General features: G+C 38.6%; 1 protein-coding gene across 1 annotated transcript in view; it reads right to left on the reverse strand.

Moving 5' to 3' along the window:
• Window positions 1–13,550, reverse strand: part of CHRDL1 (chordin like 1) — a 52,513-nt gene that overhangs the window by 23,991 nt on the left and 14,972 nt on the right. Inside the window, exons 3-4 of the mRNA XM_018568535.1 lie at window positions 7,364–7,476; window positions 1,497–1,590 (exon numbers count right to left, since the gene is read on the reverse strand). Of these exons, the coding sequence (XP_018424037.1) occupies window positions 1,497–1,590; window positions 7,364–7,476 (207 nt within the window). The remainder of the gene's footprint in view (window positions 1–1,496; window positions 1,591–7,363; window positions 7,477–13,550) is intronic.

A 13,550-nucleotide genomic window follows, 5' to 3' on the forward strand; every position in this document is an offset into this window, starting at 1 on the left:
TATGCAAGGTGATTGTCGCTGGCGAGCTTGTCATTGACATGACACACTTAATCACAGAGTGACTGAGCTACAATTCCTGTAATATTAGTGAGTTAGTGATTCCATGGAAAATATAGCTTTCTTAGGCGAAATCACTTTAAAAAAAAAGGATTGCTGTGAAAATATCATCAGTGTGACACGGCCCAATGTACTTTCTTCTGAAAAGTCATACCTTGCTACAGTGAATTGTACGAAGATGTCACTTATATGTTGGCAGATCCCTCTCCCAAAAAAGAGTGACATATAAACTGTGTGTATATACTATATATATGTAATAAAGTGATGTCCATCATGTTCAACCCAAAAAAAATGTAAAAAAATGAAATGCTTACAACCCTAAACTCACAGTCAATCCAGAGGAAGGCAATAAAACTTTGTCATGTGTGGTACAATTTGCTCATACAAGTAAAAATTAATTATTTCCTGATCCCCAAAGGCAGATAACTCCCTGGATTAACCTTTGATAATCTTATTTCTTAAAAATATCACACACTCTTTATTTTTCTTGCTTTTAAAAACACTTTCAAGAATTATTTTAAAACAATCTACTCCTGCTAAGGCATTTCTAAGTGAAAGAGGATGTTTGTGACAATGACTAGATATTTTTCATGTCAAAGCGGAGCTAGCATTAGATACATAACACACATAGATTATTATTACCTCTCACAGAGATCACAGTACTGTCCATCTTTGTTCAGGCATCATGCCGGGTTGTCGTCTACTTCCTAGACTGAGATACAGAGATTTTTTAGCAATTTAATACCTTTTACAAAGATTATATGACCCTCCCCTGACAATGCCTTCATCTGAAGGATGGCACAATCTTTGTTCAGGCATCATCCAGGGTCACCATCTACTTCCTGGACTGAGATGCCGGCTCAGAGATGACACAATCATGTAAATCCTGGTGTATGTGCAGGATTATACTGTTGCTCTATATTTTTCCAAGTAATGAATTCACAGGCTATTAAGGCATGTGTGTATCAACTTTTTACCTAAAAATTAGCACAGAGATACACGCATGCACAGTACTGCACAATACAGGTCACTAAGGCATTATATACTTTTTTAATGATAGCAGTACATAATTAAAGCTAAACTCCAGCTTTTTTTGGAATTGCCACATGTCAAATAAGTTAATTCTAATGATTACTATTCTAGGTCCGGATCACTGCTGCTTACCGTACAAGTGATAGCTTTATTAATGCCAGATACTACACACAGTGCTCTTCTTCTGGGGCTGCGAAAGACAACTGCAGCTCTCATACAGTGAAAGGTTGTTGTTCATCCTTCCTTTCCTCTCCCCTCATCCATTCTGTTCACAGAATGCAATGCAAGTTCCATCTCTAGCAAAGTTTTCACTTTTTCACAATTTGTCCAGTATGTATAAATATAGCTTTATGGTTTAGTATGTTATAGACACTCTGATCAGCATTGTGAGATATGTACTAAATTACCTGGGCATCGTGCGCAGCACAGCTGTGGAACATAAACTGGATTGGCACAGTGCAGACTTGGGCATCTCACTCTATTGCACAAAACATTTCCACCCTGTAACAAGATGATGTGAGTCACTAACATAATATGCATCATTAAAGACTTTACTCAGATTGCCTGCATCAGAGTTCTAAAGCTGCAATCCCCTCGGACAAAATGTTTGAGCTTTGCTCTGACTATATCAAAGGTCATTGAAATACTTCTGAGGTCTAACTTGACGTAAGCATGTGCTTTACCCATGTAGTGAGTCACATGCTCCTCCACTCCCTGCCATACAGGGTATTTTTCTTCAGTGGATGGACAGGTCATAATATTGGAAACATCCTCCATGTTTACAATGTCGATTTGGCACCAAACAATACATCTATATCACTCTGGTGCAGCATGTATACTATCACCCCTATGTTTCCAAAACCTTACTAACACATTGACATATTAAATAAACACTATGGAAACCACATGAATAATGACACAGTTAAAGGACAAGTGTGGTATTAAAAAAAAACTTGTTAGCCCACACTCCCTCACCCCCTAATCTAGTCTAGCAGCCTATTTTAATCTTTACACCCCAAATCCCAAAAATGTTCTAGTTGCTGACTGTGCCTGTTCAATAACTTGCTAGAAACGCTAGGGGTATGACCCTATTCAAGTCAATTCCGAGTTAATGCACAGGTATGGCCTGCGCCAACGATTATTATGTATGCTATATTGCCAAATGGACATCACAAGTTTGGAGGATATTTCCTTTAGCAATATGGCAATGTTAGAACACGGCTCATCAATGATAGCTGCATGAGTAAGGCAGTCATTGCTTTATATTGTCCCTCCATAATTCCAATGCCCCACAGGGATAACTCCATATATTATTGACAAGTTCAAAACACTTGTGCAACCTCATCCTCAATATGCACCAGTTCAAAAATAGAATGTCTTAGAAATGAAAAGAGAGCAGACAAGGGTAACCAACAATAAATAAATAAATACAAAAGTGCAGGCTCAATGAACCATTTAGTCTTTTTCTGCTATCACTCTTCTATTTTTCCTCAAACCATGAAGAAAGGTTACGAGACTGAATTTATTCACCTGTAAGAAGAAGCAGTTATTATGGATTTGATCATGTTATATAAACATACAAATGATTTCAAGAAAATCCAGTAGAAAGCTGTTTACTAAGGCTGCCATCAGAAATCACAGGTTCGCCTTACTACATTATGCCTTGGTACCCTTACTTGAGGTGCACCGAAATTGAATTTTCAGAAGGAAACTGAAAATAAAAAGTTTGTCAGGCTGAAACCGAAAATTATTTTTTTTCTAACCTTTTGAAAAAAATGTTTCAATATTTTATTTTTATCTATTTATTTGTTTTACTTCACTGCTGGGGGCTCTGGGAAAATATCAGGGGTCGAAACAGAATTACTAACTTCCCAGGCTGGCTGCTATGTGTTAGCTAATTTGCACAGGTAGGATTTAACTTTATTAATTTATTAACCTTATTCATTTATTAAATTAATTTAAAGGCATAGTCTACATTTTAGAAAAAAATATTAAATGCACACTTCTTTTTAAAAGAAAGAAATAAGCATTTATTGTTTTCTTTGCACTGGATCAGTCCCAGATTCTCCCTCATGTCCATACGAAGATACAGACGTTCAGTAACATGGAAGGAGAAAGGAGGAAAAATGAAGGGACTTCAAGTGCGGTGACATCACTGCACTTGTACTGTATTGAGTACTATAGGTCCCTCATAACTGGGCTGGGTTATACATTAGGACTAGGGATGTCCCGATACCGATGCTAGCATCGGAATCGGGCCCGATACAGGGCATTTTGACAAGTACTTGTACTTGTCAAAATGCCCCGAAGCCTAGCGCCGAAGAAAAGCATTAGTGAAATAAATGAACTTTTGCACGATATTCTAATTTTTCGAGTTTCACCTGTATATGTATTATGGATCATGATTTAACCTATTCATGTTAGCAGGGCAGAATTGTGAGCGCCTCCCACAAGCTGAGCACCGAGATGCGATGCAGCGATCCTGCCCAGCGCCGACTACAAGAGGCATCGCTTGAGGCTACGGGGATCGGAGTGAAACTGTGAGTAAGGGAAGCTGGGATGGGGCTGGCTGTAAATCTATTGCTATAGTGTACTGGACGTGTGTAATGTATATGTAGTGCATATATACAGCACACACCTCCACTACACTCCAGCAATAGAGTTACAATTCTCCACTGCTAACATGAATAGGTTAAACCATGATCCATAGTACATAACATGTAGTTGTACTATGGATCATTTAAAGTCACCTGTCCCTTTAAGAAAAAGTATCGGTAATTGGTATCGGCAAGTACATGAGGGGATGTACTTGTACTTGTACTTGGGCCTGAAAAAGTGGCATCGGGACATCCCTAATTAGGACGATTACCTGTCTCACCTGTCCTTTCTCTATACTAGACCAAACACTGAAGGTTTACACTTGGTACCAACACAAACAGGCCAAAATTATTCATAACTGTTGTATAGTTATATCATTGTTCACTACATAATATGGGAGTTATGAGGCATTTCATTGTCTAGGATTTGAATACACACTTTTGTCTCAGGAACCAGGTCGAGGCTTTTAATTTTGCATCCGTAGATACTAAATCTGCTAGACTGAGACTCAAGCTTTGACTGATCTCCCCATACTGTGAAGATATTCTAATCAAGCACTTGCTTCAGTTTGATATCGTAGTGCCAAAAAGGTTTTTATAAGAATCAAGAATGCATATTCAAACTTAACTCATGCATGGCTGGACCATGGCAGACTTATTTATTATTGTCGTATTAAAGTTTATAGGGAATCTGTGAAGATATGTTTCAGACCTTCTCATTCGTGGATGGACTATGACAGTATCCACATAAATGCTTAGCTTTAATTTAAAGTAGTATTAAACTACCAACTTTTTTTTTTACTATAATGCATGCAGACTAAACAAATTTACATTGCCCAGCAAAGTATTTGTTTAATTGTTTGTCAAGTATTTGAATCATCATGTTTCCAAACTGCTACAACTTTCTCAGCGCTACTTCCCCGAACTTACTGCCAGGGAGTGCATACACTAGTACATGAATCGCTCAAACTCCAGCAGCTATCCATCTGTTAACTTGGAGGAGGGAGGCAGGGGAAGCAGGGATGTGGCTTGCTATTGTCGGCTTGGTGCCAGTGTGTTTGTGGGAACACACACAGAGTACTAACACACAGAATAGTAGCTCCCAGCTGGGAGTAAATTTAGTGTAATTTCTCATTTTAACACAGCTACTAAATGCTAGAATGCATCACTAGCTCCCTTGTCAACTCCTCCCATGCTCGCCTCCAGGACTTCTCTAGAGCCTCTTCCATTCATTGGAACTCCTTACCCCAACCTTTCTGTCTATCTCCTACTCTGAGTGCCTTTAGGCGATCACTAAAGACTCATCTCTTCAGGGAAGCCTATCCCACTTCAATCTAACCACTGAACTATCTCTTTCTCAAACAATTCATCCCCACACAGCCACCTCCTCATGTATCACTTGCCCCTCCCTCCTAGATTGTAAGCCCTCACGAGCAGGGCCCTCCTTACCATTGTGTCTTGAATTGTATTGTAATTGTAATGTCTTCCCTATGTTGAAAAGTGCTGCACAAACTGTTGGCGCTATACACATCCTGAATAATAATAATTATTATAATAATTACTAGCTCATTGATTGGTAGCAGTTGTTGCATGAAACTGCTCTTTGAGTAAACTATTAAACAGCAAATGGAAGAATGGCTGACAATAAAGAGCAAAGCTTTCTTGTTGGGTTAAAGAGAGACTCAAATCTCTTTACCTATAGCTAACAGATATAGCATAGGGGTTGATATGGGGTACACATTCCAAATAAATCCAATACATTTTCAAACACAAAAAGATGGGCTTTTCAGGTACCCACTCAGAATTCTCTCACCGTTCTTGAGATAATTTTATTTTATTTTTATCCACGACAGATCGATAAAAACACATAATATCTGAAATGAAGAATATGGCTCATATAGTATACACAATTGCCTTTTTACCATTCACATCCAGTTAACATATCATATATAGATTTGTCGCCATTGATATCAAATTCATTTTTGCAGGGGTATATCACACTTCATGGGCGTGATGGATGTTTGGATGGGAATCACACTACGCGTTTCACTGATATGAATTCACTTCTTCAGGTGTATCTAAGGCATTGATATGGTTAATGAGCCAAAAACAAGCCAATTTCCCAAATGTGTTTGTTAAAAGCCTGGCCGCTGAATCCAGAGCCAAGAAGAACCAGTCCACCTTATGCCTTATAATTTGTAGGTACCTGATATCATCATGATATGTTAAAAGTTAAGATAACTATAAGCTCCTTCTAAGCGATCCAGCACTGACCTTAGCGTGGTGTGGAGAAAGAGAGCTCACCTTCTCTCACACTGAGCTCAGTGGTGACGGTGAGTATTGGCAGTGAAGCCTTATATGGCCAATATCGGCGGTGCCATTCCCCCAACAACGTCAGAGCATGACATCCCCTTGACATGGACACACACTACTGGGCATGCGTCAAAATTGACATTGAGCATGCACTAAGCCAGGTGGTGACCGCAGGGAGATGAGCTGCCTTTCTCCGTGAGTCAAGCCAGATCCACCCATCAGGTAGATATCCCCACCTCACAGATGGACACCTATACAGGTGTCCCATCTGGGAATGGGGAACTCAATACCAGGGAGTGCACCTGCCCCCTGCTGGTGATATAACAATACAACCCACGGGGCCAACATAGCAAAGATATGTACAGAGCAGTGTGCGCCCACATCTTCACCCTGCCTTGTACTGCTGTCAGAAGCATACCCTAATTTGAGACTGTCTACCCCAACAGACAGCAAAAGCAAGGCTGCTATCATTACTTAACATAACTTAAAGTGTATGTAAACCCTAACAATGAACTGCATCTGCTCCCTTTTGGTCTACTAAATATGCCACTGAAAGTGTTTTGATATACTGTATCTGTTTAATAAGTCCAAAAAATACCTGTTAATTTTGCCAGAAATCTCATGAACTGATAACTTTCTGTGCTCTCCTTCTGCACACAAGGAGGGGTTATAGAGATAAGGATCAGAGGGGAGAGTAGATGAGGAGAGGTCAGTGTTCTTTGTAATCCATCAGAAATGAAGGATTTAGGGCTGACACCACATGCTTAGGAATTCTGAGCTGTTTTGTCATGTCAAAGAGGAAGGTACAGTAGGAGCATGCTATATTTCTGGCACATCAAACGTTATTAATCTGTGTGTCTTTAAAGTTATAAAACATCAGAAACGAACATCTGTTCCATAAATGTACTAAATATGACAGACAAACACATTAAAAATGTATTACCGGTAACAATTACATGCTTCTTAAAATCTGAGCTCTTCAGTTCTGCAGTAGGATGCCAGACTGCCCAAGAATTGCTCCCATCACACACATAGGCAAGTCCTTTGTACTATATGTCCCTAGCACACTTTTATACAACCTGCTTGACCATTGCTTTTGTTGCACAATTACAGTTATAATTAGACAACATAATGAATATGGATAATCTAATGCTGCCATGGCCATGATCTGTAAAAATAAAATAAAAAAAAACGTGCTATACAGGCAACTACCATTGGCAAAAACACCCATTTCAGAATTCATAAATTGCTAAAAGAAACCCAGTACCTTCTGTATAGATAACTTTCATCTGGGATAACAGTGGTTTTTAAGAAGTCATAGATTGCTAAAACAAACCCATTACTAATAAGCAAACAAATATTACCTCCCGACACAGGCAGTTCACGCAATATACAAGTCCATAAGGTTCCAGATAGGGATGCCATCTTTCTCCAATGCGAAATTTTCTGTCTTGGAAGACACAGTATGTCTCTGAATCTGCAGAATAGACAAAGGCAGCTTTCAGTTACATCCTTAGTGTTTGGTGCATATCAGTGGTTAAGAGGTGGTTTGGCCAGATTCAAGATTCTTATGCTTGTGACTAGTTTTACCTGGTAAAAGCAATGCACCGAATGTTAATGAAATATTTGTGTGAGGTTCTTTACTCTGTGTCTTTTGGCTTTCCAAGAAGAAACTTTAATGTTTTAAGTCTCTGGAGTCTGAGCAGGCCTAAAGGGAGCAGTGTTGGTATCAGTGACTACTGGGAATTCCATATAAACCAGGCCACAGGATTACCCATTAGATCCTGAAATTGGAGGTAACCCCAAAGCTGTCAGCACCTCTGACTGTGAAGTCCACCAATAAGCCAAACACTTCGGCTGAAAGAAAACCTTTCATGGTTTGGCAGCTTCTGCTCTAGTCTTTTGCCAGGGAAAAAGAGAAAGCAGCTGAAAAGTACAGACTTACACTTGCTACAGCTTAGGCTGAGAAATAATATGTTGGTTTACAAACATTAAAGGGAAAGGTTACAAGGAAAAAAATAAACATTAAATCCATGAACCCGTTAGATTTTAGAGCCTTAATGCTTTCTTTACATCATTACAAAAAAAGTGTTCCAGGCATTCTAAAGGTTTGGATGTAGAGAAAAGTAAAACATATCAATATACAGTCATTTAATTTCTTTGTAGTTGCCTTGTCTGCAAAATGCTACCATAAAAAAAAGAAAATGTAAAGAAGATTGTTTTATATGTTATAGTGCAAGCACGTGTGGAGATAAAAGACCACCATTTAATCTACTTAAATATTTCTTATAAAATACTTAAAGTGTATCTCTATCCAAAACTTGAATTTGTTTTTGATATAATAGGGAACAGTTTGGACCCCTGTCATATTTTTATTGTTTCTCTATCTTTGTTCTAAAACTCCCTTTAGCCTACAAATGTTCAAGAAAAATTAGTATTGTGATCTGACCTATTCTAGATCTAAATAAGTGCTTTAGGTAGACCTGGCACTTAAGAAGCCGTTGGCTACACAGCTCCCTTTATTTAGGTTTTCTGTCTTTTTCCCCCTTTGTGACATATTTTTGCCCTGGTGACCACTTTCACTGGGGCAGAAAGTCATGGTAAATAGAAAATGTTACACCTGTCAACGGAACAGTGAGGGGAAATCATCCAATGGAGAAAACTGTACAAGAGGAGATTATGCGTCACTTTGGAAATATTTCTGCCCACTTCCTGTTCCTTCCTGGAAATTTTCCTGATGGAACACAGACAATTAAAACCTGTCACCGTTCCCCACCCATATTTAAAACAAAACACTTTAAATATATTTTTAAAAACGATCAGTCTGTACTTGTCTCTGAAAAGTAAGGATATTCTGACTCCAATTGTTGAATTAGCAATTTATCCCTTGCTGAGATCTCTAGGCCTGGTCTGTATAAGCAGATAAAATCACTGCAGACAATCCTTATCAGATAGCTGAACTCATCAAATACCTTTTTCTACCACAAAGATCTTCATTGAAAGCAGCAGGTTACAGCAAACAACAGAATGCAGCAGATGATTATAATGACGGTATTTGCAGGTCAAAACATGGTAATGTTTCCCCCATGCAAGCAGATTAACATGTGACCATGTCGCAAGCAACCATTTTGATGCCATAAGGACAACTCTTAGAAGAAGGGCGGTACATAACACACAAGGGGAGGGAATGCAGAAAAACATGGTGCAATTACCAAAATGCCCACAAGATGGCAGTATATTAACCGGCCATACCGGTAATATGCTAGTAATGCTTAAGAAAATTAACTCTATAATTCTCACTTCACATACATTATTATGAATATTGACCATGACTATACATTCTATTGTATTTTCATACAACTGTTGTAGCCCTGTAATGCCTTGTTCACACAGGCTTCAGCTTGCAAAGCTTTCAGCAACCTTTGTTGATGTACACACTGCTCTTATACACCTGAAGTCCTTATAAAAAGGCCTAAGCCAATCAGGTTCTACTACACTGCACAGTGCTCAGTGTTGACTGGATTGTAGTGAAACAGAATAAATGGTCAGGGCCTGGCTGGTAATACAGTTCATAACTACAGTATATATTTGAACTGTGCAAGTAGCTGTTTACTTATAATTACCCTTTAACTGTAAATGGTAAAACAATTAATAGGCAGCAGCTCGCCAATTAACATAAGTTATTGCTGTGTCTATATTTATCTAGATTAATTTTAGGAGCTAATGGTACATTCAGTACAAACACCATTATTCTCATTGACAGTATTCCGTGGCAGAGCAATTTCAGTCCATATGACAAACCCTGAAAGTACCATGTAGATGGGAACAAGTGGGAGCTGTTCAATGCTTCCTACACAGCTTTTTACTTTAGCGCAGATTACTTTTAAGAGGATGAACAATAATTATGTAAACTCTTTGATATTTTGCAAAACTTTATCAGATAATTATACACAAAATAGAAGATAAGTCTTCTATTGATGGTTTTCGAAACCCATCTGAAGAGAACGTCATCTATGTGATGCACAAACAAAACAAATTACCTTAAGATTTACACAAAATTTAATTATACATTTACAGGCTGCTGTAAACAAAGCAAGCAGAGTCCTGTCTTGCATTAAGAAGCGAATTAATTGCAGGGACAAGTCTATAATTTTGCCACTTTACAGATGACTGGTTCGGCCACATCTGGAGTATGCGGTCCAGTTTTGATCACCGATACTCAGAAAGGATGTCCTTGAGCTGGAAAAAGTCCAGAAGAGGCCAACAGACTCATTAAGGGGTTCGAGGATCTAAACTATGACACAAGGTTGTTAAAATTAAATATGTTCTCGTTGGAGGTTAGGAGATTAAGGGGGGGCATGATTTTCATGTATAAACTATTCAAGGGTGACAGCAACCTTAGTAACAAACTGTTTACGGTCAGCTCCGTAACAAAGACCAGAGGGCACAACCAAAAATTGGTGGAAAAAAATTTTCAACATACAGGGAGCAAGGGGTGCTTCACAGTTAGAGCGGTTAATGGCTGGAACTCGCTGCCGCAGGAAGTGATTTCAGCTAAGTGTTGAATCATTCAAGAGACTCCTGGACGAGTTCCTTGGAGACCATAATATACAGGGGTACAGGTACTGCTAAGAGAAAAATCACACATGGACTCATATACACGCACACACCTGCTCATAAATGGACTTGATGGACTTATGTCTTTATTCAACCTCAAATACTATGTAACTATGTAACTATCTTCAAACCAAACTTACATAATGGACAATCAGAACAATCTGAACAAATATATTTAGATAATAAGCCTCTTTTGGAAGCCTTTCTTCAATTGAACATTGAAGCCAAATTGAACATTGATGTAGTAAAGAAGAAATATTATAGTTGGGAGTAAAGAATGAAAAACATGCAAAACCACACAAGTATAACTACGACATTTCAAAATGTCCAATGCAGGCAACTCTTTATATACTTAACAAGAAAACATTTAGGAAGCCTTTAAACCTCCTTTATCCAATCATATCATGACCATGAAAAGAACAGACTTTTAATATCCTAATGGCATTGCAGCTGAAGGCTTACAGGACGAGGACGATATTCTTCCTTAAAGTGAACCTCTGCTATCCATGCTTTGGGCTAGGCATTAGAATACCAAGCACTCTATGCTACATAGACTTGATGCATAGATTTGATGCAGGCCTAAAATGTGGACTATAACATGTAAACAAAAAATGAAAAAAAGGCCTTTGTCCTTAAGGGGTTCATTCAGCTTCACTTTTCACCAGTTTAAATCAGTTAGAACAATTTCTCACAGGCTGCTCTTGGTTACAGCACTTTTGTTATGTTTCCAAATATTGTATAAACTTACTAACACTTAAAGTGTATCTGTACTTCCACAGCCAAATTGGGATATCACCTATTTTAAATGTGTTACGTGTTCATATTCATATTGAATAACTTATGCAACTAAAAAATAAAAAATTGCTGCTTACATTTTTTAGTGATTTTTACTTGCTTAAAAATTGTACCTTGCTTCCCTCCCCTTGTAGATGTTAATTAACCCTGTCTGTACTAAGCTGCCAGATTTCATTATCAGTTGTAACTAGATTTGATCATGGTCTGTTTTAGCAAAGAGTTAAAGACTTAAAGGAGAACTATGAGGTGAGTGATTTCCACTCACCTCATAGTTCTAGCCGACCTGTGACAATGAGACTGTCACAGGTCGGCTAGAGCATTGTATGTTAATGAGAGCAAACTCAGTCTGTCCCTCAATTTGTCCCACTACTTTCACTTTTAAATTACTCAGAGTAGCCTGGAATGTGCACAAAGGCCTTCACCAAGTACACATCTAAACTGTAAGAAATATTTTTTGTAAGTTTTTTTTCAGTATGCTGTGGGAATGGAAACGCATACAGACATCCCAACTCTCATACTCTCATAGGAATGCACAGCTAGATTGCTATTGGCTATTTCACTTTGCAACAGCCAATAGCGGACTATCTATTGCACCCGCCCACTGCCACCGCCCATCAGGTCCTCTTCTAGTAATTGACAGCAGCAGTGGACGGGTGCAATAGCCAGCTTGCTATTGGATATTGCAAAATGAAATGGCCAATCGCAATCTAGCTATTCATTCCTATTAAGTATTTTTATGACGGCAGCAGCTGTCAGAATACTAAAAAAAACAAAAAAACAGCAGATAGCAAAGAAGATGTTGCTTCCAGGGCTATCTGCCATCAGTTCAGGGGCCACCTCCCTGAAATGAGAAGGGCACCTCCCTGAAATTGCTTTTTTCAGGTTGGGATCTTTGCACACAACAAATATAAAGTGGTAGTTCTCTCAAGTTTGACAGCAAAAGTGGAAATACACTTATGAGGTTTTAGTTCTGCAAAAGAGCACCCTTCTGTTCTTTTGGTTAGTCTTGCTGATGGATCCCTGAAAGATGCATGTGACAATGCTATGTTGTCATTTGGCAATACAGTCACCTAGGACTCTCAGCCAGAGGGGCTGAGCGGGCTGAGTGGTTCCAGAAAACCTTTAACTAGAAAGAGCTGGCTTTGTGGTTCTTCCCAGGTTTTCTGGCTTTGGCTAAGGATCCGGGAGATTTCAGAGACTTGGGAGGGATGAAGAACCCCTGCATTGTTTTGTGAACTTTCTTTTAAAACAGTTGGCAAGGAAGCCCTTAAAGGAAGATTCCAGTGAGTGGATGCATCCTTAAAGCTCTACTATTTGAAGCTATTTGAAGCTAATTCTCACACACCATACTTCTCCTTTTGCTAGCATTAGATAGGTAAGCTTCAATTATTCTTTATTTGTGTGTGTGCAATCAGTTAAAGAGTGGCAGAAGGCCTAAACTGAAGTTGTATGAATTGCATATCATTGGTTTGGTATAATCCAATTTTAACCTCTGCCTTACAATGTGTTTTTTTTTAACGTTAGTTCCTTTAGGGGTAGAACATTATGTGTTGATTGTGTGTACCCTGTAAAGCATGATGTATATGTTGGATCCAATAAACGTGATTCCTGTTTGAACTTACATACAGCCTGCCTGGTGTTTGTTCTGAGCTTTTACCACTGGATACGAACAGCACATAGCTGAAGTTCGAATCCCAAATTATCGGATGTCCGAAATATCAGACGCTGCGGTCTGAAACCTAAGGAGTGCCGGGAGAGTGGAACCGAGCGAGCAAGGGGCTCGTTACAGAAATTAACTCTATAATTCTCACTTCACATACATTATTATGAATATTGATGGATCCCTGAAAGATGCATGTGACCATTAATTCAAGGACATGATGCTTGCTGATCAGAATGGATTGATGATGAATTTTAACATTAGTTCCTTTAGGGGTAGAACATTATGTGTTGATTTTGTGTACCCTGTAAAGCATGATGTATATGTTGGAGCTATATGAAATGTATAACATTGTCAAACAATTACCCTTTATTCATATCTATTGCAATAAAGTGCACAAGACTACATTTGCAAACTATACATTCAACTATCAAGTTTTGCAGATTTCTAATTATCTTATTTTGTAAATGTAGATTAAT

This window comes from Nanorana parkeri, unplaced genomic scaffold (assembly GCF_000935625.1).
Source record: "Nanorana parkeri isolate BGI_ZX_2015 unplaced genomic scaffold, ASM93562v1 scaffold1203, whole genome shotgun sequence".
In the NCBI taxonomy this organism is placed as follows: domain Eukaryota; kingdom Metazoa; phylum Chordata; class Amphibia; order Anura; family Dicroglossidae; genus Nanorana; species Nanorana parkeri.